The 26,753-nt window shown below is 34.3% G+C and overlaps 2 protein-coding genes and 1 long non-coding RNA gene across 3 annotated transcripts; 2 read left to right on the top strand and 1 right to left on the bottom strand.

Moving 5' to 3' along the window:
- Positions 1-339: 339 nt before the first annotated feature.
- Positions 340-2,185, bottom strand: LOC103504558 (uncharacterized protein At4g22758-like). Its single transcript, XM_008468908.3, has 2 exons — positions 1,093-2,185; positions 340-795 (listed from the first exon to the last, which is right to left on the bottom strand). The coding sequence occupies exons 1-2, from the start codon at positions 1,322-1,324 to the stop codon at positions 608-610; spliced, it is 420 nt and encodes a 139-aa protein (XP_008467130.3). The 5' UTR covers positions 1,325-2,185; the 3' UTR covers positions 340-607.
- Positions 2,186-3,409: 1,224 nt separating this feature from the next.
- Positions 3,410-4,366, top strand: LOC127150921 (uncharacterized). The gene is made up of 2 exons (XR_007823501.1): positions 3,410-3,685; positions 3,889-4,366. It is a non-coding gene; the product is annotated as an uncharacterized LOC127150921 (long non-coding RNA).
- Positions 4,367-7,391: 3,025 nt separating this feature from the next.
- LOC103504557 (protein C2-DOMAIN ABA-RELATED 7-like) lies at positions 7,392-9,678 on the top strand. Its single transcript, XM_008468907.3, has 3 exons — positions 7,392-7,783; positions 8,916-9,011; positions 9,137-9,678. Exons 1-3 carry the CDS (start codon positions 7,673-7,675, stop codon positions 9,449-9,451), a joined length of 522 nt encoding a protein of 173 aa, XP_008467129.2. The 5' UTR covers positions 7,392-7,672; the 3' UTR covers positions 9,452-9,678.
- Positions 9,679-26,753: the final 17,075 nt, after the last annotated feature.

The raw sequence follows: 26,753 nt of genomic DNA, 5'->3' as shown, positions 1-26,753 counted from the left end.
ATTTGAAAATGACTCGCAAACCGATGACATAATCAAATTCCATAAGAACGTGGTACGGAGTTTCAAATTTCAAAGTCAAATCAAATCAAAGTTAGCCCACAACCACCACCAGCAGCTTTTCAATCATACAATTCCTTGATGTGCGCCAACTCCCATTTTGATTCAACACAACCTTCAATCACCGCAACAGTTGAACAATATAATATTCAATAAACTATAATCCAAACCACACCAATCAGATTGATGATAAAATCATGAATTTAGCCAAAACCATAATCAACCACATAAAGAGAATATTAAAGGATAGAGCATAAAAGCATAAAGCCTTTTGTAATCTACTTTCCAGAAACTTTTTACCCAGCTAGGATGTAATTTATTTGAAAGGGATAAAGTCTAAGTACACGCTGTTTATTTCAATTTCAAGAAGAGAAAGGGGAACCCACCCAACCTTTTGAAAGTTGTAATATGGGTCCGACAATGACTAAAACAAGAGCAAAAAAAAAACCAAATTGCCAAGGTCCACAACAACCTCACCCAAATAACTAAAACCAACCTAATTGATAGCAATCACCCGCTGTTGTCGCCACATCGTCGTGGCCGTGCGGATTCAATGGGAATAGATCTTCAAATTCAGAGACTTGTTGATCCACGACTTCCAGCTCCCGGCGCTTTTGCGTGGGATGGTTGGCCCTGGTGGGGATTTTCCTTCTTCTGACACTTTTTCTGGCTGTGGCTTCTTGCATAGCATGAAGTTTCGAGCTCCGTGCGATCCAATTGTGTCCCATGGACTCAAGGCTGCAGAAAAATTTACAAACAACATAAGAATAAGGAGCACCAGATTGTTTTATCCCATTGTGATCAGAGGATTCTCAAGACATGAAATAGATATCCCACCACAAAACAAATCCCAGAACAGGGATCCCCATCACAATACCAATAAACGAAATTAACATAAAGAAAAAAAAATTTATGAATAAAATCACAATCTTTCCAGCTATTTCAGATTAGACACATGCAGTATGATTGTGAATGAAAATTGTAACAGAAGATGATAATTGAATTATCAAAAGAGAGAAAAATCAATTGAATTACCATCTGGTCCAGTATTTGGGCAGTAAAGCTGAAAATCTCTAAGATCGGACCCAAGAATCGGCAATCGGCCCTCACGCGCATATGATTTCAACGCGGTATCAATAACAGCAGCAACAAGTTGCTCCTCGTTAACAATAAATCGAATCGGACCAGCACTGCCTAGGACATTAATACTGATCAAGAGCCTGTTGCCCTTAACATTCTGATTCTTCTTCTGCTTATACAGTAACATTTTCGTAAACTAAAATATCAAATCCAAAATCCCAATCCCTTCTCTTTCTTTTTCCTTCAGATTATATCCCAAACAGAGAATCAGTCAGCAATCGACGAGAGCCTCGACAAAATTTACCGAAGCTAGCGCCGCGATAAAAAAAAATTCAAAACAGAGAAATCGCAAAAGGTTGTTTAGAACAAAAAATAAAAAATTCCTTGTAATGGGGTTGAGGAGAAACAAGTAAATCTCTCAAGGGTCAACTCCAAGGCAGCGGTAGTACCAGCCTTCCTTGCAAGAACCAAAAGCGAAAGAAGAAGCAGCAGAAAGAGGAAGACGAGCGCTCGCCCTTGAATCCAAAAGGGAGCGCATGTAATTACTACTACTAGAATTTTCTTCCACCATTCACAAATCTTTCAAAAATTCTCCGATCTATTGCGGCGGATGAAGAGAAAAAACGATCACAGAGTAAAAGAAAGAACCGAAGAAGGGTCGTTCTCAAATTGCAGGGGGTCTCTAAAATCAAAGAGAGGGAAAGGGGAAAAGAACGGGGGGGTGATTGAATAAAGATCAAACTTTTTAGAAGAAAACAATGGACGAAAATTGAAAATTGAAAATTGAGAATGGGGAACGAATGAGGAAGAAGAAGGGTGGTGGGGGGTATTTAAATGGAATTGAGGAAGAAGGAAAAGTTAGGGTTAGGGTTTGGTTTGGGGCTGTGAAACAAACAACGAAAATATGTTTTTAAATAATTACTCTTTTTTCTTTTTCTTATTTCCGTGTCGTTGAAGGATTCGAAATCCTCTACTTCTCGCCGACTTGTTATTCTGGAAATCTCCCACATGTTTATTTTACATTTTTTCTTTTTGGTACAAATAGTTTGTTATTTTTTTTTATAAAAAAAACCTTAAAAACGAAATTTTGAGGTTTTTTTAATCAAAACACCATTGTTTTGAAAACACATGAAAATAAATGAGAAATTTTTATCTAAAAGATAAAACTATTTATAAAATATAGTAAAGAAAAATAGCAAGTAATCTTTTTAATAAAGTCATGGAAAAAAATATTAAATATAGTAGCTAGGTGACATAAATTTTAACTTGATAGGTAAAATACAAATTATTATTTAAAATTTGATTGTTGGATTTCCTACTTTACCATTATTGAAGAAAATAAAATCTAATCTAATCTAATCTTTTTAACTAATGAATAAAATAAAATCTAGTTGATAGATGTTTTATATCTAGAAAAAGGAATATTCTACTGATTTTTATTACTATTCCCCTTATTATTCATAAAAATATATAATTATAATATAATTATTTATATAGATTTAAAACGTTTGTCATAATAAATATATATTTTTAGGACCCCCACCCCCACATCCTTATCAAAGTCCAAGGCCTTGACTTAGAAGTGTGATCTTTGTTTGAGATTTTTATTTTTCATTTAAATTTGAGATACCATTTAGTTAGCAATATGTCCCATTTTTCAAAAAAGAAAGAAAACAGGAAAATGTCTTTTTTATTCAATAATAATAATTAATAAATATTAGACCATGTTTTAAATATGTGACAAACTTCTAAATTATTTAAGAGCTTCCAATTTTCGTTATGATTTTATTGTTCAAATTGTTGAAATTGTTTTCTTTTAAAAAACTATGGAAACTAATTAGTATTTCTAGTTATTTAAGAAAACTAAATTCAACTTATAATTTAGTTTCAAAACATTCAAATTTAAATTTGATTTCTTTTATTGAGTAACAAAACTAACCTCTAAACTTAAAATTGGAGAATCTGCTTTAAATAATAAAATTGTTCAAAATAATTATTAATATAATAAAGTTTTGTATAATAAAATTCTACAAAGTTTTGTTTTTTGTTTTTTTTTTTTTTTTTTTTTTTTGGGTATGATTTCCTTTTTCCTTCGAGTTAAGTTAAATTAGTACAAAGATAATTTACTAAAATTTGAAGAAAAAAAAAAGATATTTGTAATTTAAAAATGAAAATAATTTCAAGAATGGAAAAAAATATAATAATAAACGTGTAGAAAATTGAAAGTCATTAATAAGGAGAATGACATTTATTTTCCTGCAGAATTTATTGGAAAAAGAAAGGGGAAAGTGAGGAGGCCATGTGAAAATGTGAAGTGATAAAATAGAAAATTTAAATTATTGTTATGGTTATTATTATTATTATTATTATTATTATTATTCAATTCCATTCCATGTACGAAAAGCAAAAATCCACTCTTCTTCACTTCTTCTTCTTCTTCGATGGCAGAGAGGGAGAGAGAGACCACGTGGAGGAGCCACACATTCGGCGGGTCAAAACAATCCGCTCTCGATAATGGAGATTCCTATCGGATTCCATTGCCAGCGCTGTAAGTCTCCCCCCCAAATCCCAATTTCACATTTTTAATCCAAATTCAAATCCCATCTGCTTTTGGTAATCCCTTTTTCAATCTGGTGGCCCCCTTCCTTTTCCCCTGATGATATCGATTTCATCTGTCTGTGTTCAATTCAAATTTCTCTCTCACTTTCCTCTCTGCCCTTGAGATATTTTCTTTTCTTTTCTTGCTTTCAGTTGCATGCGCACCATCTGTTTGTTTAAATTCCTCTAAGTTATACGCCTCACTTGTCCAAGCCTTGGCCAGCTGGTGTTGTGGATGTGGGTCAGTTTAGATAAGCTTTGAGAATTTTGTTGACTTTCTGCTGTTAATGTTGCTATTTCTGTGGTTCTGTCTTGATTTAAAATTTTTAATGGCATTTAGTGTTGGTAGTTTGGTTTCATGCAAATAATTTTCTTATGTGACAAGTTTTATGGATGTGGTATATAAGAGATGAGCTAAAGGGGTTGTAACGTGTATGAGATCAGCTTGATTAGAGTAGTGTTTGAATGGTGTAAAATGATGGACAAAGGCTAAAGTGATTTATTGTGTATTAGATCAACTTTACTAGAGTAGACTAGAGTGTGAATTGTGTAAAAAATAGACAGATGGGTGGACTGGAATACATTTCGACTGATATTATTGTCAACTAATTAAACCTTTCAATTCATCTTCTCTCTATCACATATAAAGAAAATTTATTGTAGTGGAGAATTGTTTTATCTAGCAATAATGGGGATGTTTTAAGAGATATGACCAAACTATGAATTCTAAATTAGTACCCTACAAACCAGATTCAAACTACGTACACATAACTGTAACTTGATTCTGTGAAGGTTAATTTAGCCCCTTTATGCACATTAGTGAATGAAAAAGTGGGGGGGAGAATATATGATGTGCTGTGATGGATACCTACTATTTTGAAATTAGAGCCCGTTTAAGAGTGTGGCCGCATCATGGCCGTTGCCATCAGCATCTCATTCCATTGCCAGCCTTACCTTAGCCATTCTCCTGCCTAGAAATGAACCATTTTCAGCCCCAGGTTTAGAAAGTAGGTTCCATATTCAAAGGGAATTTTTCAGTTGTTAAGCAACCTCTTTTATAAATCAGTTCGCACCCGTTAGATATTTTAAATTATATATTCATTTACTTTTCTTTTGGCGTTCTAGGATGATTCATCTAGAAGAAAGAAGAAATGCATTCTTTTTAGAATGATGTTTTAAGCGTTTCATATTGAAAGTCTATTTAAGGTGAATATATTTTATAAAAGCAGCAAGAACGACATGATTCTTGAATTCAGCACTATTGTAACAGCATTACGTGAACAACTTAAAATTTTCCTTTTAAGCACGGTGATAATTCCGTCCTAAAGAACTGTTTGATAGAAAACAAATTGATCGTTCAAAAAGTTTCAGTAGCCCATACAAATATCTTAGTTAAAACTTCAAAAAATCTTTCATTCCTTGAGTTTTTTCCATTGTATTTATCTCTAGAAAGTATGGTTCAACTTAGCTTTGAGAAATAGTTTAATTTGGTCTTTTGAGTTTCTTTGTTCCATAGGACCCTGTTCCATAAAAGTTCAAATACCAGATTTGGTGGATCTAAATAGATAAAAAGGGTAATTTACCCAGCTCTTATGATAAAAGCCTTGGTCTAACAGAAACTAATCACCATTCTAAAATATATTGTATGGAAAAAGTGGAGCAAATAAAGGTGAAGAAAGAAGGGGGGATTTGAGTATCAGATAATGTTGGTGGTGCTTTGTCCACCAACCATTCCTGGCCTTTGTGGACTCATTATTTAGAGTACATTTCTGTTTTGGATGGTTTATTGAGGGGGGCACTACTGGCCAACAAGAGGTAGAAAATTAAGGACCCAAAAGCCTGAATAATTGGCCGTTTCTACTTTTTATTTGTTTGGCATTTGCGTGATTCTCTCTTCCTTTTATGGCACATGAATTCGGCAATATCCTGAGCCCTCTGCTCTCACCCCTCCTCACTTTTCGTCTTCTCGCATCTAATATAGGTGATTTGTTGTGATCTCTTGACCCACGTACACACAAAACAAAACAGAGAACATGGTCTATATTCCCTTCTAGTTTACTCACTTTGATATTTTGTTTGGATTTGATTCTTACTTTTGAATATTGTGTTCCAGTCTTTCGGTTTGAAATTTTTTGTATTCATCCTTGAACTTTGCATCAAAATTATATTTTAATTATTTAAAATTATTTTAAAGCCTTGGATTTGTTATTATAGTTAGTGTTTGGGGTGTAAGCCATTTTAGCTTGGATTTAGAAGTGAGTCATAATAATTAGAATCGTTGACTGTTAGAATAGAAAATTCAAACATTTGAGTAGGATACAATAATCCAAAGAAATGTGTATTTGGTGTTGCGGAGACCCACCCGAATGAAGTGGAAAACCTACGGTTAGATAAGGTATGAGGAAGTTGTTTTCCTCGTTGGACTGATATTATTGTCAACTAATTAAACCTTTCAATATATATCTAATTTTGAAATGTTTTTTTTTAAAAAAAAAATTATTTTTGAAAGGTTTATATATTAAAAACTCTCAAAATTTATATGGTTCAGAATACATTTTGAAGTGTGTTCAACAATAAATAAATTATGAAAAAATAAATGGGAAATTTTTCTTGGGAGAAATCTAATCTCTGTCTCGTTCTTTGTAATAGTAAACATGAAATTTTGTGTGAATAAAGTGATAAAATAGGGGTGGAGACAAGGAAGTCTTTCCTTCTTGCCTTGTGAATATCTTTAATAGCTTAAGCAATCCAAGACGAGTCAGTAAGTTGGAACCCAAAAGCTCCCATCATTCTTTGTTATTGGTTTAACAAGTATTATCAATCTATTTCAAAACCTAACATGGACCTAAACTACCAAATGTGTTTTGCACATTTGCTCTTGAAGTTGATGGTTGTCATCATAATAATATTTTATTGAGCTTAATTTCTAATACTATTACTTAATTCTTGGTGAATGAGAACATAGTTTAATTGGCCAAAGCATTGGTTATCTGTATTTTTGGTAAAAGGTTTCTATTTCATCCTCACATTTGGAACCTTATATTCTAAAACAGAAATAGTTGAAATAACTTGATTGCTATGGAGGAAGAAAATGAGGACGGTGAACATTGCAGGTCAAATGAAAATCATGAAACTATCGGCACACGTTTTTGATAGTCAAATCACAGGATTTGTGGTTGGGGTGAGTGTTACTAGTTGGGTCGTGCTAGTCTAGGGGTCAACAATACTCATCAAATTAAAATATAATTTTAACTTGTAAGTTGGTTACTTGATTCCATGTAAATAATTTATAGAAAAGAAAAACTAAAACACTATATTAGTCTATATATATTATAATGTTCATTTTATTTTAATCTCCTTTCAATTATTGAAAGACTGGAATAGATCTTTGGATCTCGGGATCGATATTACAAAATCTATTCCATTTGAGCTAAAGTGATTTTGGCAGAGGCCACTCCAATGTAGCAAAATGTTATTTTAACTAAATATGTGTGTGTATTTATTTATTGTGTTTGGTCATCTAAATTTAATATATTTATATGAGTAATTCTTTAGTAATTTTTTTTTGAAACTATTTGAAAAAATTAAATGAGAAAATTTGATTTAAAAATAGTTTCAATATTTTGTTTAATAGAAATTACCTTTATTGCAAAGAAGAACAAAAATAATGCTTAAATTGAATGGAGTTGACCGGCGAAACTACAGTTTACCGCGGCGACAACGACGGTCGGCCACAAAGAAATTCCAGAGTTCTGAACCATCCATTTCTTCAATCTTCTTCTTCTTCATTTCTCTATTTCTTTCTTCTTTAACTCAATCGTTAGGGTTTTGAAACTCTAATTTCCCACTCCCTTTAACTCAATTTTTCTCTTAATTTCCCACTCCCATTATTTACATCTCATTTTATCTTCTCCATCCACCTCTATTTTCCTCTACCATGGAACACTTCTTAGGTCTTCTCCGAATTCGGGTGCTGCGCGGTGTTAATCTCGCCATTCGTGATACCCGCAGCAGCGATCCCTATGTCGTCGTCACCATGGGCAATCAGGTTATCTCGATTTCATTTCTTACTCAATTTCCCCTCTTATTTATGAGATTGAACTGTGTTTTCTCCTTTCGTTTCTTGAATCATTGCATATTAATTTAGCTATTTTTAGGTTTATTTTCATTATTCCCCTGTACTGTGTGTAACCGTCTATCTCCTTGACCTAGATTGATTCCTTTTAAATTCAGACTTACAGAAGATGTTTGAATAGTTTTGAGAAAAAGGGATTAAAATAACTGATTTGATTGATATCCCTTTAATTTTGAGTTTGTGGATGACTTTTATTGTGGTAATTGGAGGCTTTCTTGTTATTTTTGGAAACAAATTTTCTGGTTTTTAGTTGGGTTTGTTGCTGATTTGATATTTGTCTAAAATGGAGGCTTTTATTTTTGTATTTATTTGTTATTTTTCAATTTTGGGGATCGCTATACGACTGTAGGAAGTTTTTGAATACTTGATTAACTTTTTATGAAAAGTTTGCTTCTGGTTTTGGAAAGATGGTGTTTTGTGAATGCTTGTTAGTTTATAATAACAAGAAACATCGGAAGAAGCAAAATATCAAATGGAATTGTGTAGCCTAACTTATTTTTATTTTTTTGGTTTTCTTGAATTATGTGACTTTGGAATTTACTTGATTGTTCTTTGTGCCATCATTTTCTTTCTTTTCTTTTCTTTTTTTTTTTTTTTTCCTCAAGGCTAACAGGTAAATGTATTGTAAGATCAGTTGATCCAAGTTACTTTTGGTCTACCTTAATGAAGATTAGATTTGTGGTTTAGAGTTTTGATTTGTGCGAGGGTAAGGACATTATGCCTAAAATCAGAACATTGGATTGCTTTATCTTAGAGCTTGACGATTAGCTGATCTGTTGACATGATAATGTTATCATGCCTTAAGATTAATCTCTAAGGCTTATTACTCAGAGAAACTTATAAACCAGCCATATGACACCCAGAATTAAGTTTCTAATGCTCATCTCTAAACACATAGTTCTAGGCTTACTAATTAACTATACAAACTCAAGCTTTCATAATAATGATCCAAAGCCCAGTTACTGATACTCTTGAGCCCTCTCTTTTGAATCTCAAACTACTGTTTTAGTATTCCTTCCTTCTGACATAGCTTAAATTGGAGCAGAAGTTGAAGACTCGCGTGGTGAAAAATAATTGCAATCCTGAATGGAATGATGAGTTGACTCTTTCAGTTGCAGATCTCAGGACTCCGATTGGTATAGTAAGTTATATTTCTCGTTGATTAATTTGTAATACGAGCAAAGGAGATATTCTATTTATAATGAAGAAAATGAGCATAACATGTAACTTGGTGCTTTACGTGCTCTTGTTTTTCCTTTTTTATAGTCAGTATATGACAAAGACACACTAACAGACCATGACAAAATGGGAGATGCTGAGATCGACATCGAACCATACATCGAATGTTTGAAGATGGGACTACAGAGCCTCCCAGATGGTTGTGTGGTTAGGAGATTATATCCAAGCAGAACAAACTATTTAGCTGATGAAAGCCAATGTGTTTGGCACAATGGGAAAATTGTACAGAACATGATCTTGAGGTTGAAGAACGTAGAGTGTGGTGAGGTGGCAATTCAGCTCGAATGGATCGACGTTCCTGGTGCTAAGGGTTTGCCAGTTGGAAGTACGAGTGACTTCTGATTCCTTAACTGATGGCATCAGGTAATAGTAATAAATTTCCCAGTTCCATAAAAGTTGTAGATTATGTGAAATGAAATAAAGATATTTGACTTGTGAGTTTGTAGTGTGAATATAACTATGAATTGGGTGGAGAGGATGGGGCTGGGTTTTCCCTTATTAAAGTGAAACTGCTATATGTAATCATACATATGTTTATAAATATTACTATGGTTGTATGTTGGCAGTTATTTCGAGAGGGGTAGAGAAAAATACATGTGAAGTGAAACTATTGTAGGGAATAGTTAAAACATTATTGTGAATGTCTACCATTTTTTCTTTTAATTAGAGCGTTAATGAATTAAAAGAAACTATCATTGAACCCAACTTTGATTACCAATTCTTGTAACTTGACAAAGTTAAATATTTAAATGAGTGGTGTCGGTACATTAGAAGAAATCTGTAATTTGAATCTCTTTCGTCTTACCAATATTAGTTTTTTTTAAAAAAAAAACTTTATTTTTGTACTTTTTTTTTTTTAAAAAGTAATAATGCATCAAAAGTAAATTGAAAGATAATTGTGGAATGTGGATTTTAATTTTAATTGAAAGATCCACTACATCTTTCATATCTAATAATAAAATTTTAATTTCCCTGAGAAGAATGATAATGAACTATGTAGAGTCTGGTTTATTAATGGCTTCAAAACTATTTAAAATATATATTTTTAACTTATCTTTCTAAATTTCTGGAAGTTATATTAATTAAAACTTGAATTTAGTAAGAGGATCAATTTACATCCCACTTAAATTTATTTATACTTCTAATTCGATAATTTAGATCTTCCTTTATAATTATCTTTCAAAATCATATTTTATTCAAGAAATTCTTGAATGTATGTAGATTTCTTTCATTATTAATTTTTTTCAAAAAAAATTATTAGAGTAAAAATATGGACGATTCTTAAAGAAAACTATTTAAAAAATTTAAACCAATTCACGTTTAAAATGTGTAAGAATTTAATTGATATAAATATGAGTTTGACATAAAAAAAATTTTACGATCGATATATTTATGAAAATGTAGAGTTTAAAATTAAAATGATATAATTATTCGCTCAAATATTTAAATGATTATCATTTAGGTAGAGGGGTGTATTTTTGATATTTGCATGAAATAAATAAAAAAAAGAAGTTGACATCATTTGAAAAGAAATTTTCGTGTAAAGCATTCCAACTTGAGAGTGGTCAAGAAGGTTAGCCATAAAATAAGATTTGGTTTTGCAAATTTCATAAAAAGAAGAATATTAAAAAAGAAAAAGAAAAAAAGAAGTTGGATAACATCGTACTTATCCATTATTAGGGTATTAGAAATATTATAATGTTTTATGTATTAAGGAGTCAAAGTGTACTATTAATTGATGTTACAAAACACCTTTCTTTCTTTGGAGTTAGAGAGTTTAATATGGTGTATTTGTTTAAACTCTTGGTTTATAATCATAAAAGTATTGTAAATAATTATATAGCAAAAATCTTTGGTCGATCAGAACATCAAATAATATATTTAAGATATTTTAACATACACTATATTTTATATTGTGACACAATATTTAGAGAAATGTTTTGAACTTTGACACAATAAAAGGTATGAATTATGGTTTTTAGAGTTGGGTTTGGATGAAATTTCGTTCATTAAGAAGTTAAAGGCAATTTTATATTTAAACTAAATTAGCAAAGGAATGCAGTTGTATATCATATTTTATTCAGATTAAGAAAATGATTAGATTCAAATTTATAGGATTGAACATATTTACAAGATCAATGCGTATGTATATAACATTTAAGGACGACCAATATAAACGTAGCTTCATTGAGATAAAGAGTGTTTACTATCGACTTCAAAGCTCGAGATTTGGATCTCCCTCCTCTCACTTTAATAGAATATGTTTGAAAAGAAAAACATTTGAGGACAAAGAAAATTGGTATGATCATGAGAGTAAATGTAAAACTTTGTATAATTGTTGTGCAAGTGCAACTACATTTAGCCATTCTTCAAGGGTATATGGTCCAATTTCCCTCGTATGAAAGTGTAAACCCAAATCCCCAAAAAAATTGGGCTTTTCAATTTAGCCAAATGGGGAAAATTTCGAGCCCAAAATATCCTTAATTTTTGGAATAACAAGGGATATAGTCAAACTCATCCTGGAAAATGACAAAACTACTTTTTCTTTTAATTTACGGCGAATGACATTTTGTGTACGATAAATATCGAAATATCCATATTTTCAAACTACAATTATTTCGTCTATATAGTATAATTAATCTATGTTATGTATTTATGAGCATTTAATTATTTTTCGACGTGATAAAGATATAACAACCCATATCACAGCATTCTTCCTAAATATCTTAGGACTTTATTCAATCTTGCTAATTCCAAGATAACAAAATTATTATTTCTTTTATCAATTATTTTTCATGCATTTTTGTTTAAGTGAGAACTTGCTTATTTGTTTCTCAATATTTCTTATTAAATTCAAATTAATTCATTCTAAAGATATAGCATTGTATATAATATATAATCAATTGTGTTTAGAAAAACTTTTAAACCAAAACATGTTCACTTGACTAAATAACATTAATTAAATTATAATTTCTATAAATATTGATTTGACGTCTATAATTGGATGTTCATGTGATTGAAGAAATAAGTACCAACTACCACAATTTTGGGAGTGCCACACATGCATGGTATTTCATACAATACAAAAACACTCACGTTCGCAAACTGTAATTATTTCTATTAAAAGTCTATTTAGTGTAATTAATTTGTGATATGCATTTATGAGTTCGTAATTAATTTCGACATATTAATAATGTATACCATCGTAACTTCTTCCTAATATCTTGGGATTTAACAATTTTATTGAAGATTTTAACAACTTTCTTCGTTTTTTTATTTCAAAATAATCATATTATTAATTTTTATTTGCTAAATCTTCACACTTTTTATTTCAAAATAACTTTGAATTTTTTGACCCTTAATAATTTGAAAATAAAATTAACTTTTGTATTAGATCTTAATTTATTTTTAAAATTATTAATTCTTTTCGAACAGAATAGTCTAAGATATTTTGTTTTTAGATAAAATCTCCCAAATATTAAAAAAATGATTTCGGGAGTGTCACACATGCATAGTATTTCATATAACCCCTATTGTAACCTCTTCCTAATATCTGGGGATTTAACAATTTTGTTGAAGATTTTAACAACTTTATTCATTTTTTTATTTCAAAATAACCATATTATTAATTTTTATTGGCTAAATCTTTACTTTTTTTTTTAATTTCAAAATAACCTTAAATATTTCAACTTTAATAATTTAAAAATTAAAATTAGCTTTTGTATTAGATTTTAATTTACTTTTAAAATTTAAATTTTTATTTTGAAATTAGAATTAGTTTTCATATTAAGATCTTAATTCATTTTTAAAATTTTAATTTTTTTTTCCAACAAAGTATTCTAAGATATTCTGTTTTTAAATAAAATCTTCCAAATTCCATCTACATTTTATTAATTAAATAATATAAATACTTTTTTAAAAAAAATTAGATAAAATTTCCCCTAAGAGACAAAGAAGATGCAACATTTGTATCTTCTTTGAGTTTAGGGTTTTGTTCTTCCGAATGAAGGTTTGTGTTTTTCCACCCCAAGCGTGATTGCAGGTTGTAGACTAAAAAATAAAAGATGGAAGAGGAAAGTGAAGATAGTATTTACGTGCTTCAAATGTTTATATTCTTCTTCTTGAAAATACAAAGGTGGAAAGATTAGGGTTTGCTTGCTTGAAGAAGATAAGATTGGCGTTTGAAGATGGAAGAAGAAGATGAGGGTGGACATTTGTTTGAAGAAGATGAGATCAAAAAAGAAAAATGAAAAATAGAGAAGAAGAATCGCAAAATGGAAGATGGAGAATCGAAAAATCAAAATGAAGATGAAGGGTTCTAATTTTCATTGGACAAGTAAGTAGCTGTTGTTGAACAGAAAATTTTGACCAATTAAATCACGCCACGTCATCACAGCAAAATTGAGATAATTATAATTTGATTGGATTTGGGTAGTCAAGTTTTCTCATATCCAACCTAGTTCAAACCCCTAAAAAAAATTGGGCCAAAGTTAATGGACCCGAGCTTGCGCAAATAAGTGGGCCGAGTTCGAGCCCACCAAGCAAATGGATCCAAGCCCAAACCCATCGAGCAAATGGGTCCGAGCCCAAGCCTGTCAAGAAAACAGGTCCAAGCTCAAGCCCAACAAGCAGATGGGCCCAGGCCTAAGCCCGCCCAACAAGCAAATGGGCCCAAGCCCACCTAAAGCCCATTGAGATTCTCTATAAATAGAGACCTTCTCATTCATTTTAGGGGACCTTTTGATTGAAGAGAAGAATCAAAGTTCTGAAGAATTGAAGACAAAAACTTCTGAAGACTCTCAAGACGTGCAAGTTATCATCAACCTCGAAATCATCCTTCTGAAAGATCGAAGACTTGGAAGATCAAACTTTCCTTGAATTCCAGAAGATTGAAGCTCGAATTGACTTGTAGTTACAACTTCTTGAAGATCGAAGACTACGAAGTTCTAAATTTTACTTTTTGTATTCGAGAGAAAGAATCAAAGGAGTAAATATTAGAGATTGTATCCACAATACATAAATCAATACAAAGTTTGATTCCACGAATTAAATTTCTTCTGAAATCTCGTGTGAACAATTTGGCACGCCCGGTGGGATCGTCTCTACCTTTCATCTCTTTCTCTTTTTGAAGAACATCCCAAGAAAATCATGACATCTCAAGGCAACACTTCCAAAGCTCTCAGCGACATCGGCAAGCGACCAAACACTCATAGCCGCTCAAGGGAGATTCAATCATTTGAAGATACGCCTCCTTTTGAAGTTGCAAAGAATATTTGGGAGCAAATCTCCAAGCCACCAAAAGGTGGAATTGTAATCAAAGAAAATCCTGCGATTGACGAACACTACTCGTCCTCTCAACCCTCAAGTGAGGAAATGCCTCACCCAAATATAATGTCGGTTATGGTAACTAACGTGGATACAAGTGAAAATAGAATGGCAAAGCTTGAAAAGAAGGTGAACATGCTCATGAAGGTGGTGGAAGAAAGGGATTATGAGATTGCATTTTTAAAGAATCACATTGAAAGTCGTGATGCTGCTGAATCAAGTCATAAACATACTGTCAAGAATACTGACAAAGGGAAGACAGTTATGCAAGAAAATCAACCACAAAATTCGACCTCAATTGCATCGTTGTCTGTTCAACAATTACAGGAGATGATTGCAAACTCCATCAAAACGCAATATGGTGGACCTGCTCAAACTTTCTCCTTGTACTCCAAACCATATACGAAGAGGATCGACAATCTCAGAATGCCGAATGGATACCAACCTCCCAAGTTCCAACAGTTTGATGGAAAAGGCAACCCAAAACAACATGTTGCTCACTTCATCGAAACATGTGAAACTGCTGGTACGCGAGGAGATTTATTGGTCAAACAGTTCGTTCGAACTCTCAAAGGAAATGCCTTCGACTGGTACATCGATCTGGAGCCTGAATCCATTGATAATTGGGAGCAACTTGAGAGGGACTTTCTCAACCGTTTCTATAGCACCCGACGTATCGTCAGCATGATGGAGTTGACAAACACAAGACAACAAAAGGGAGAACTAGTCATCGACTACATCAACCGATGGAGAGCTCTGAGTCTTGACTGTAAGGATCGACTCACCGAACTGTCTGCAGTGGAGATGTGCACCCAAGGCATGCATTGGGGACTTCTTTATATTTTACAGGGAATAAAATCTCGCACGTTCAAAGAGTTGGCGACTCGTGCCCATGATATGGAATTGAGTATCGCCAATAGAGGAGCAAAAGATTTCTTGATTCCAAAATCGAAGAGTGACAAGAATGAACTTGATGACACTAAAAAGATTGCAAATAGTGTCATAAAAGAGTCAATTGGTTGTTCATGCAACTCCTTTGAAATCTTTCTCTAAAAGAAAAGAAACAAAAATTGAAAGAAAACATGATGGCGATGAAAAGCGATAGTCAACTCTTAAAGAAAGACAGGAAAAAGTTTATCCATTTCCTGACTCTGATGTTGTAGACATGTTAGAGCAGTTGCTAGAGAGCCAACTTATTCAGCTGCCAGAATGCAAACGACCAGAACAAGCAGGAAAAGTAGATGATCCTAACTATTGCAAGTATCATCGGGTCATTAGTCACCCTGTTGAAAAGTGTTTCGTGTTGAAAGAGCTAATTCTAAAGTTGGCTCGTGAAAAGAAGATCGAGCTAGATATTGATGAAGTAGCTCAGACGAATCATGTTGCGATCGAGATGACCTCAAATGTTCCGCCATTAACACAACTTGATGATCAAAGAAAAAGCTTGATTCAATTTGGGACTTCTGCACCTATACTTGTTCTATTCCAACAAAGGATCATGACGATAAACTCCCAAAATAAAGAAGCGAATGGTAAAGATGATGGCGAAGGATGGATAACAGTCACTCGTTGAAAAGGGAGACAACCAAATTCCATTCAAAAGGAGTCGCGATTCCATCAAAAGTATGCAAAAGGAAGCATCTCCTATAAAAAGAAAGGAAGAAGGAACAAGAAGATGTGAAATCCTAAGCCCATAAAAGGAAAAGATGAGGACTTCTTCCAACTTCGACGATCGATAACTTTGGCATAATTCCTTCCAAGAAGTTTCCTTGAGGATCATCCAGAAGAAATACTTGAAGTCACTGCATGTCATGCTGCCAGCATAGTAGAAGTCGGCAACAATTATGGATCTTCTAAAGAAGTCAACAATTCAAATGAAATTAATCAAAGGACCTCTGTCTTTGATCGTATCAAGCCTTCAACTACTCGATCTTCAGTCTTTCAAAGATTGAGTATGGCCACAAAAGAAGAGGAAAACCAATGTCCAACGTTTATTTACACTCGAATTTCAACTTTCAAAAGGCTGAGTATCTCCACATCGAAGAAAGATCGACCTTCAACATCTGCTTTTGATCGTCTAAAGATGACAAATGATCAACAACAAAGAGAGATGAAATCTTCGAAGGCAAAACCATTTCGTGAAGAAAATGATGACGATAAGATTCACAGTTGTGTCCCGTCACGCATGAAGAGGAAGTTGTCTGTTGACATAAATACAGAAGGTTCCTTGACTGTGAAACCAAGATTTATTATCTTCACCAATCCTACAAACGAAGGAGATGAACAAATTCTTGTTGAAAATAAAAGCTGTTAAATATGCAAAGCTCCTTATTGCAAGAGCCTAAACTGCATGGTGCTCCTAGCCCATAAGAGATTAAAAGGTGAATGGCAAAAAAAAAAAAAAGTTGAACTACGTTATGACTTGATTCCTATGTTATAAAAAGGGTATGTAGGCAGCTTAAAGTTCATTTTAAGTTCAATCGCACGTAAAAAAAATATTATTCTTCATTGTGATGATGTAGGCACATAGTAAATGATGCGTAATTAGTATAAAATGAAATTCAGGAGCAGTCACACCAGAATAAGAGCATTCTCATCACCATTCAACAAATTCTTGTATTTACAAGAATACAACTAAAGAAAAAAAAGAATGGGGGCAAAGGGGGCAAAGTTAAAGCCTCTACTTGAAGTTCTTAAATTCTTCGCGTGCAGCGTCCAGGCTCTTTTGAACCGTAGCTAGCGCCTCGGTGGCTTCTTTGGTGACAACAGAGATGTTTAATTGTCTACCTTCGTAAGGTGCGGTTTCGCCTCTTCTCCAAAATATTGACCAGCGAACTCTACTCCTCTTTGATATGTTGCAGACAAGGATCTTTCCATTCGTTGCGGCCAAGAGGATCTTCATCTTCATCTTCTCACATGTATTGCAGCTGAGAGATTTATCATCTTCATCTTCTTACATGTATTGCAGCCGAGAACCACATCGTCTCAAATATGTTGCCGCCGAGAAGGTCGTCCCCTCAAATATATTGTAGCTGAAAAGATTGCCGTTCTTAAATATGTTGCAGCAGAGAAGATCATCGTCTCAAATATGTTACAACCGAGAAGATTGTCGTCTCAAATATGTTGCACCAAAAAGATTTTTGTCTCAAGTATATTGTAGTCGAGAAAGTCGTCGTCTCATATATATTGCAGCCGAGGATGTCGTCGTCTCAAATATGTTGCCGTCGAGAAGGTCGTCTCCTCAAATATGTTGCAGCTGAGAAGATTGTCGTTCTTAAATATGTTACAGCAGAGAAGATCATCGTCTCAAATATGTTACAACCGAGAAGATCATTGTCTCAAATATGTTGCAGCCAAAAATATTTTTATCTCAAGTATATTGTAGCCGAGAAAGTCGTCGTCTCATATATGTTGCAGCTGAGGATGTCATCGTCTCTAATATGTTGCCGCCGAGAAGGTCGTCCCCTCAAATATGTTGCAGCTAAGAAGATCGTCGTTCTTAAATGTGTGGCAGAAGAGAAGATCATTGTCTCAAATATGTTGTAGCCAAGAATGATATATGTTGTAACCGAAATTGTCGTTGTCTCAAATATATTGTCATCGAGAAGGTCGTCCCCTAAAATATGTTGCAGCTGAGAAGATTATCGTTCTTAAATATGTTGTACCAGAGAAGATCATCGTCTCAAATATATTACAACCGAGAAGATCATCGTCTCAAATACGTTGCAGCCAAAAAGGTCGTTGTCTCATATATGTTGCAGCCGAGGATGTCGTCGTCTCAAATATATTATCGTCTAGAAGGTCGTCCCCTAAAATATGTTGCAGCTCAGAAGATTGTCGTTCTTAAATATGTTGCAGCAGAGAAGATCATCGTCTCAAATATGTTACAACCGAGAAGATCGTCGTCTCAAATATGTTGCAGCCAAAAAGATTTTTGTCTCAAGTATATTGTAGCCGAGAAAGTCGTCGTCTCATATATATTGCAGCCGAGGATGTCGTCGTCTCAAATATGTTGCCGTCGAGAAGCTCATCCCTTCAAATATGTTGCAGCTGAGAAGATTGTCGTTCTTAAATATGTTGCAGCAGAGAAGATCATCGCCTCAAATATGTTACAACCGAGAAGATCGTCGTCTCAAATATGTTGCAGCTAAAAAGATTTTTGTCTCAAGTATATTGTAGCCGAGAAAGTCATCGTCTCATATATGTTGCAGCCGAGGATGTCGTCGTCTCTAATATGTCGCCGCCGAGAAGGTCGTCCCCTCAAATATGTTGCAGCTAAGAAGTTCGTCGTTCTTAAATATGTTGCAGCAGAGAAGATCATCGTATCAAATATGTTGTAGCTAAGAATGTCGCCGTCTCATATATGTTGTAACCGAAAATGTCATCGTCTCAAATATGTTGCAGTCGAGAAGGTCGTCGTCTCAAATATGTTGTAATCGAGAATGTCGTCATCTCAAATATGTTACAACCAAGAAGACCGTCGTCTCAAATATGTGTAGCAGCCGAAAATGTCATCGTTTCAAATATGTTGCAGCAAAAAAGATCGTTGTCTCAAATATGTTACAGCTAAGAAAATCATCGTCTCTAATGTGTTACAGCCGAGAGGATCATCATCTTCATCTTCTCACATGTGTTGTAATCGAGGAGATCATCATCTTCATCTTCTCACATGTGTTGTAATCGAGGAGATCATCATCTTCATCTTCTCACATGTGTTGTAATCGAGGAGATCATCATCTTCATCTTCTCACATGTGTTGCAGCCGAGAGGATCTTCATCTTCATTTTCTCACACATGTTGCACCTTAGAAGATCTTCATCTTCATCTTCATTTTTAATGTAGCGTGGCCGAGGCATTCCTCATCTTCATCTTCAATGTGGCGCGGCGCAGACAATCATCATCTTCATCTTTAATGCGGTATAGTAGAAACGATCATCATCTTCATGGACCATCATCTCTATCTTCAACAGAAATGATAACCATCTTCATCTTCATCTTAAATGTGGTCATCATCCTTATCTTCAACGTGACACAGTAGAAATGATCATCATCTTCATCTTTAATACGACGAAACAAAGGCGGTCATCATCTTCAATGTGGCACAGACGATCATTCTCTTCAATGCGACACACACGATGATCATCTTTAATGCGGCGTAGTCGATCTTCATCTTCAATGCGACACAGTCGAGTCCATCTCCTCTTGGTTGATTTCTATCAGAACTATAAGGTGTCAAACTTCAGACAATCATCCTTCTGTGAAGTAAACCATCGTTCTGCAAATGAAGTTCGCCAGAAGCAAGTTAGCGCTAATGACATCATCTTGGAGCAAAGAATATATAAAAGCAAAGTAGACGGAGAATGGCGTCGAGGAAGAAGTAGGGCGTCATGATAGAGTTGCATCGTCTATCATGAACAAACCCTAGGCATCGATGAAGCAGCAGGGCGTCATGATAGAGTTGCATCGTCTATCATGAACAAACCCCAAACGTCGATGAAGCAGCAGGGCGTCATGATAGAGTTGCATCGTCTATCATGAACAAACCCCAGACGTTGGTAAAGCAGCAGAGCGTCATGATAGAGTTGCATCGTCTATCATGAACAAACCCCAGACGTTGGTAAAGCAGCAGGGCGTCATGATAGAGTTGCATCGTCTATCATGAACAAACCCCAGGCGTCGATGAAGCAGCAGGGCGTCATGATAGAGTTGCATCGTCTACCATGAACAAACCCCAGACGTCGGTAAAGCAGTAGGGCGTCAGGATAGAGTTGCATCGTCTATCATGAACAAACCCCAGACGTCGGTAAAGCAGTAGGGAGTCATGATAGAGTTGCATCGTCTATCATGAACAAACCCTAGGCATCGATGAAGAAGTAGGGCGTCATGATAGAGTTGCATCGTCTATCATGAACAAACCCTAGGCGTCGGTAAAGCAGTAGGGCGTCATGATAGAGTTGCATCGTCTATCATGAACAAACCCTAGGCATCGATGAAGAAGTAGGGCGTCATGATAGAGTTGCATCGTCTATCATGAACAAACCCCAGACGTTGGTAAAACAGCAGGGCGTCATGATAGAGTTGCATCGTCTATCATGAACAAACTCCAGACGTTGGTAAAACAGCAGGGCGTCATGATAGAGTTGCATCGTCTATCATGAACAAACCCTAGGCGTCGGTAAAGCAGCAGGGCGTCATGATAGAGTTGCATCGTCTATCATGAACAAACCCTAGGCGTCGGTAAAGCAGTAGGGCGTCATGATAGAGTTGCATCGTCTATCATGAACAAACCCTAGGCGTCGATGAAGAAGTAGGGCGTCATGATAGAGTTGCATCGTCTATCATGAACAAACCCCAGGCGTCGATTAAGCAGCAGGGCGTCATGATAGAGTTGCATCGTTTATCATGAACAAACCCCAGGCGTTGGTAAAGCAGCAGAGCGTCATGATAGAGTTGCATCCTCTATCATGAACAAACCCCAGACGTTGGTAAAGCAGCAGGGCGTCATGATAGAGTTGCATCGTCTATCATGAACAAACCCCAGGCGTCGATGAAGCAGCAGGGCGTCATGATAGAGTTGCATCGTCTACCATGAACAAACCCCAGACGTCGGTAAAGCAGTAGGGCGTCAGGATAGAGTTGCATCGTCTATCATGAACAAACCCCAGACGTCGGTAAAGCAGTAGGGAGTCATGATAGAGTTGCATCGTCTATCATGAACAAACCCTAGGCATCGATGAAGAAGTAGGGCGTCATGATAGAGTTGCATCGTCTATCATGAACAAACCCTAGGCGTCGGTAAAGCAGTAGGGCGTCATGATAGAGTTGCATCGTCTATCATGAACAAACCCTAGGCATCGATGAAGCAGCAGGGCGTCATGATAGAGTTGCATCGTCTATCATGAACAAACCCCAGGCGTCGATGAAGCAGCAGGGCGTCATGATAGAGTTGCATCGTCTACCATGAACAAACCCTAGGCATCGATGAAGAAGTAGGGCGTCATGATAGAGTTGCATCGTCTATCATGAACAAACCCCAGACGTTGATAAAACAGCAGGGCGTCATGATAGAGTTGCATCGTCTATCATGAACAAACCCTAGGCGTCGGTAAAGCAGCAGGGCGTCATGATAGAGTTGCATCGTCTATCATGAACAAACCCCAGGCGTTGGTAAAGCAGCAGAGCGTCATGATAGAGTTGCATCCTCTATCATGAACAAACCCCAGACGTTGGTAAAGCAGCAGGGCGTCATGATAGAGTTGCATCGTCTATCATGAACAAACCCCAGGCGTCGATTAAGCAGCAGGGCGTCATGATAGAGTTGCATCGTTTATCATGAACAAACCCCAGGCGTTGGTAAAGCAGCAGAGCGTCATGATAGAGTTGCATCCTCTATCATGAACAAACCCCAGACGTTGGTAAAGCAGCAGGGCGTCATGATAGAGTTGCATCGTCTATCATGAACAAACCCCAGGCGTCGATGAAGCAGCAGGGCGTCATGATAGAGTTGCATCGTCTATCATGAACAAACCCCAGGCGTCGATGAAGCAGCAGGGCGTCATGATAGAGTTGCATCGTCTACCATGAACAAACCCTAGGCGTCGAGGTCGTCATTAAAGAAGCAGGACATCAAGGAAACTTCATATATACTTGCATGAGACTGCAAAAAAAAAATCAACTTTGGTATAACTTCAAGTTGGTGCGAATCTAAAAATAAGAGTGAAAAAAAAACAAGAAAAGAAAAAAAAAGTTATAAAAAGAAAGTAATTAAAAAAAACTTGAAAAAAAATGTTAGAACAAAACAGTTTAAAAAAAATGAGAAAAGAAAACTTTTTCTAAAAATAGGAAACTAAAACAAATGTGTGTAAGTAAAAAAAAAAACAAAATTATTAAAAAAAACAAAATCATTGAAAAAAAAAAGAAGTAAAGAAAAGAAAAAAACGAAAAAAAAAAAGAGTTAAAAAAAGGACGGAAAGAAAAAAATGAAAATGAAATAAAAGTAAACAAAGAAAAAAAACTAAACTAAAAGAAGTGAAAATGTAAAAAAAAAAATATTATGTATATTGAAAAAAAAAAGACGAAAACGTGAAAAAAGAGGGGGGAAAGGTAATTGAAAAAAAAAAGAAAAGAAGTAAGAAAAAAAACGAAAATGAAAAAGAAAAGAAAAACAATATATATATATATAGAAAAGAAAAAAAAGAACAAAAAGAAATAAGAAAAGAAAAATAAAAGAAAAGAAAAGAAATCTTTCCAAAATTAAAAAAAAAAAAAGGTTTTTTTTTTCACTTCTTCAGCCCACCGTCCCTTTCTCTTCTCCCTCTGTGGTCTTCCTTACCAATTGAATGAAAAAACAAATCTGTTTTTTTCATCTATCACCTCTTCTCCCAAATCACGAAGAAAAAAAAAATAAAGCACATCGGATTTTTTTTTTCCTCCCAAAGAAAGAAAAAGAATTGGAGGATCAAACACATATGCAATGAAAAAAAAAGTTAGAGAAGATGAATTTGGGTGGATTTTGTTTGCAAGCTTCTTCCCTATTTATAAAGGATGGAAGGTAGCAAATCAAATCTTTTCTCAACAAACTAAATAAAAATATTCTTAACAAATAGTTAGATTAGGTGAGATTATAGGAGAGAATTCCTAGCCTCCTTTATTCTGTTTCTTTATTAAAAAAAAAAACTCCTCTATTGTTTTTTTTAAAGATTAATTAAGAAAAAAAAATAATAATGACATTTTTTTTTAAAAGCGTTAAAAAAAAATTTCAAGTCTTATCCCTCCCATATCCTCCTCATAATTAAACCTTAAAAAAAAAAAAAAAAAACACCTCAAGTCTTGGAAAAAAAAATTCCCCGATTTTCTTTTCTCATCTATTAAAAAAATGTTTAAATTTTATCCCAAATCATAAATGGATTTGAAATGAAGTAAAAAAAAATGGCAAACTTTTCAAATTTTATCCCAATTCGCTAAAAAAATTCAAATTAAGAGAATATGCAAAAAAAAAAAAAAAACTTTGACTTAAATTCATATTTCGATGAATTGGCAATATTCCAATTTTATAAATGTTAAGTCTCAATTCTTCCATTAAATTCATTGGTAAAAAAAAGAAAAAGTTCAATTTCATTCAAGTTTATTTTTGGCTATATTCCAAATTAAATAAATAAATAAATTGTGAATTAAAATCAAAATTCACTACAAATTTGATATTGGGTTGTATCAAAACTTCATTTTAATCAAACTTATGTCCAAACGCATAGTTTGATTAATTCGACATATTAACTGGAGCAAAAGTCAAGAACAAGATCACTTGTATTTTTTGTTTCAGCTTATCATTTTCGAGATTCATCCACCCATACACGTGTACAAATCTCGAAAAGGAGGCACTTGTTGAACAGAAAATTTTGACCAATTAAATCACGCCATGTCATCACAGCAAAATTGAGATAATTATAATTTGATTGGATTTGGTAGTCAAGTTTTCTCATATCCAACCTAGTTCAAACCCCTAAAAAAAATTGGGCCAAAGAAATAATGGACCCGAGCTTGCGCAAATAAGTGGGCCGAGTTCGAGCTCACCAAGCAAATGGATCCAAGCCCAAACCTATCGAGCAAATGGGTCCGAGCCCAAGCCTGTCAAGAAAACAGGTCCAAGCTCAAGCCCAATAAGTAGATGGGCCCAAGCCCAAACCCAACAAACAGATGGGCCCAGGCCTAAGCCCGCCCAACAAGCAAATGGGCTCAAGCCCACCTAAAGCCCATTGAGATTCTCTATAAATAGAGACCTTCTCATTCATTTTAGGGGACCTTTTGATTGAAGAGAAGAATCGAAGTTCTGAAGAATTGAAGACAAAAACTTCTGAAGACTAAAACTTCTGAAGACTCTCAAGACGTGCAAGTTATCATCAACCTCGAAATCATCCTTCTGAAAGATCGAAGACTTGGAAGATTAAACTTTCCTTGAATTCCAGAAGATTGAAGCTCGAATTGACTTGTAGTTACAACTTCTTGAAGATCGAAGACTACGAAGTTCTAAATTTTACTTTTTGTATTCGAGAGAAAGAATCAAAGGAGTAAATATTAGAGATTGTATCCACAATACATAAATCAATACAAAGTTCGATTCCACGAATTAAATTTCTCCTGAAATCTCGTGTGAACAGCTGTAATTATGTTTAAACATTTATTAAAGTGTATTTATTTTATTTTAGCTTAAGAAAGTAGCTTATGTTTTATGTGTATAAGGGTACTTTGGGGTTTTGCAAATTCTTATTTATTGTTTTTTTTTTCATTTTGTCATTTTAAAAAAAATGGGTTTGCTATTTTTCAAAATGACAATTTTAAAATTGCTATTCTTCTAGTTGCTCCTTAATTTTTCTTCATTTCAATTTTAGTTAACAATCAACAAAGATTGGTAAAACAATGCTTAGTTGTGATTTGGTTGTTTTTATTGTTTTATCTAATTTGAAGAATGTTATCGATTTATAATGACTTTGATTTGTTGAAAATTTGACGAAGATTATGTAATGAAAAGATTATGTTTAAAAATATTTCTATCCAAATATGATATACTTTTTAATTTGAATTAATATATTTTTAAATTACAAAAATTTATTATAAATTACAAAACGGGTGAATAACACTATAAGAGACGGGGGTACTTCCGACGCACAAAAACGTCGGGGAAAGTGAAAAAAACGTCGAAAAAGGATATGCCGACGTTTTTCACGACGTCGAGAGAAATGAATCGGGAGAGGCATTCTCGACGTCGTACCAACACGACGTCGGAAATACCTCTCCCAATGCCATGACATGCGTCAGCCAAAGTGACGTCGGGAGTTCCTCTCCCGACGGACCTTATGCCAACACATGACGCGGCATCGGGAATGTCTCTTCCGATGTTTTTTCCATACGTCTTTTGTGCGTTGGAAAACCCTTCCCCAACGTGTCTTATGCATCCTAGTCCCGAAGCTTCATTACGTCGGAAATTTCTTTTTATATATTTTTTTAAAATATATAATTTCTAATTTTTTTTCCCTAAAATATTTTGCTCGAACATTCACAACGACATTCGGATTGCTCAAATATTTTTCCCGATATTTTGGATTAAATTAAAAAAATTAATATAAATTAAGAAATTAAGAAATACAAACCCAAATAAAAAAAGTTTAAAATTAATAATACGAATAAGTTCAAAAAATATTAGTAAGTTTAATACAAAAAATGTAATTCTCATAATACAAAAAAAAAAAAAAACGCTTAGTAACGGCTGCAGGTTATTGATTTCACTTTTTAGTAGGCTTAGTAAATTTGCATTGTATACTGCCGATGCCACAGAGCTAGAAACTGAAAATAGCTTCACTACCAATGCCATGACTCGAACTCTTCCATGAGAAATTTTAATCCCAATCAGCACAAGTTACTATCAAGTAAACTACAAGATGGGGGACTCTTCTTCTAAGTAATGATGCTAAAAAGAAACAATGAATAAACATAAACTATAGCAAAAAAGAACATGATTGGACATTGGAGGAATTTCTTAAGAACAATAGTTCAGCAAGTATCAAGTGTTATAAATATCGCAAAGTCATAGTACCCGCTACAATACCAGAGATGAACATATCGAAGCTACAGTCTCTAGGTGTGTTGCTTCTGTTTTATTTGATGGGATGATGATTTCCTATAGGAACAAATTGCAGTTAGTTTTGCAAAGAGACTTATTGTAACTCTTAAATTATCGATTGACACAAAAGCTTAAAATGATGGATCAATACTCTAGCACTTGCCTCTCACTTGTGTGCTTGAAATTTGAAAGAAAAACCCAATAAGCAGAACTTAATGTTAAATGGAAAGTAAACGACGTTATTGACCCAAAAGCTTGAGTTAGAAGTGAAGGTAAAGTTAATATTATATCAACACCCTAACAATAACAAATAGGATGTCTAACCATATAGAGCAAATAAATAATAGCAATTAGTATTATATTTTACCATCCCCTATGGAAATGCAGTCAATGTCTTAATTGAATCCATCGATGAGTTAGCAACTTGTTCATTACAGTAGAAGAGAAAAAAATGAGAACCTCACACGTAACTCCACAGCAAGCTAAAAACAGATGAAATCCATAAATTCGAGATCTAAGAAAACTTGGGAAAAAAAATTCTTCAATGTTGGGGAATTAACAAACTGAAGGTAGAACACTAAAAGAACAACTTCATTTGCTCCAATTTTCATGGCTTTAATTAGATCATGTGTGTTGCTTATGAGTTTGATAAGGTAAGTGGTGCTTAGCAGGGAATGGTAAGGGGTCAAGATCAAATCCTACATC

Source organism: Cucumis melo, chromosome 9 (assembly GCF_025177605.1).
Source record: "Cucumis melo cultivar AY chromosome 9, USDA_Cmelo_AY_1.0, whole genome shotgun sequence".
NCBI lineage: Eukaryota > Viridiplantae > Streptophyta > Magnoliopsida > Cucurbitales > Cucurbitaceae > Cucumis > Cucumis melo.
Note: the sequence above shows the minus strand (reverse complement) of the source record. Positions and strands in the feature narration are given on the sequence as shown.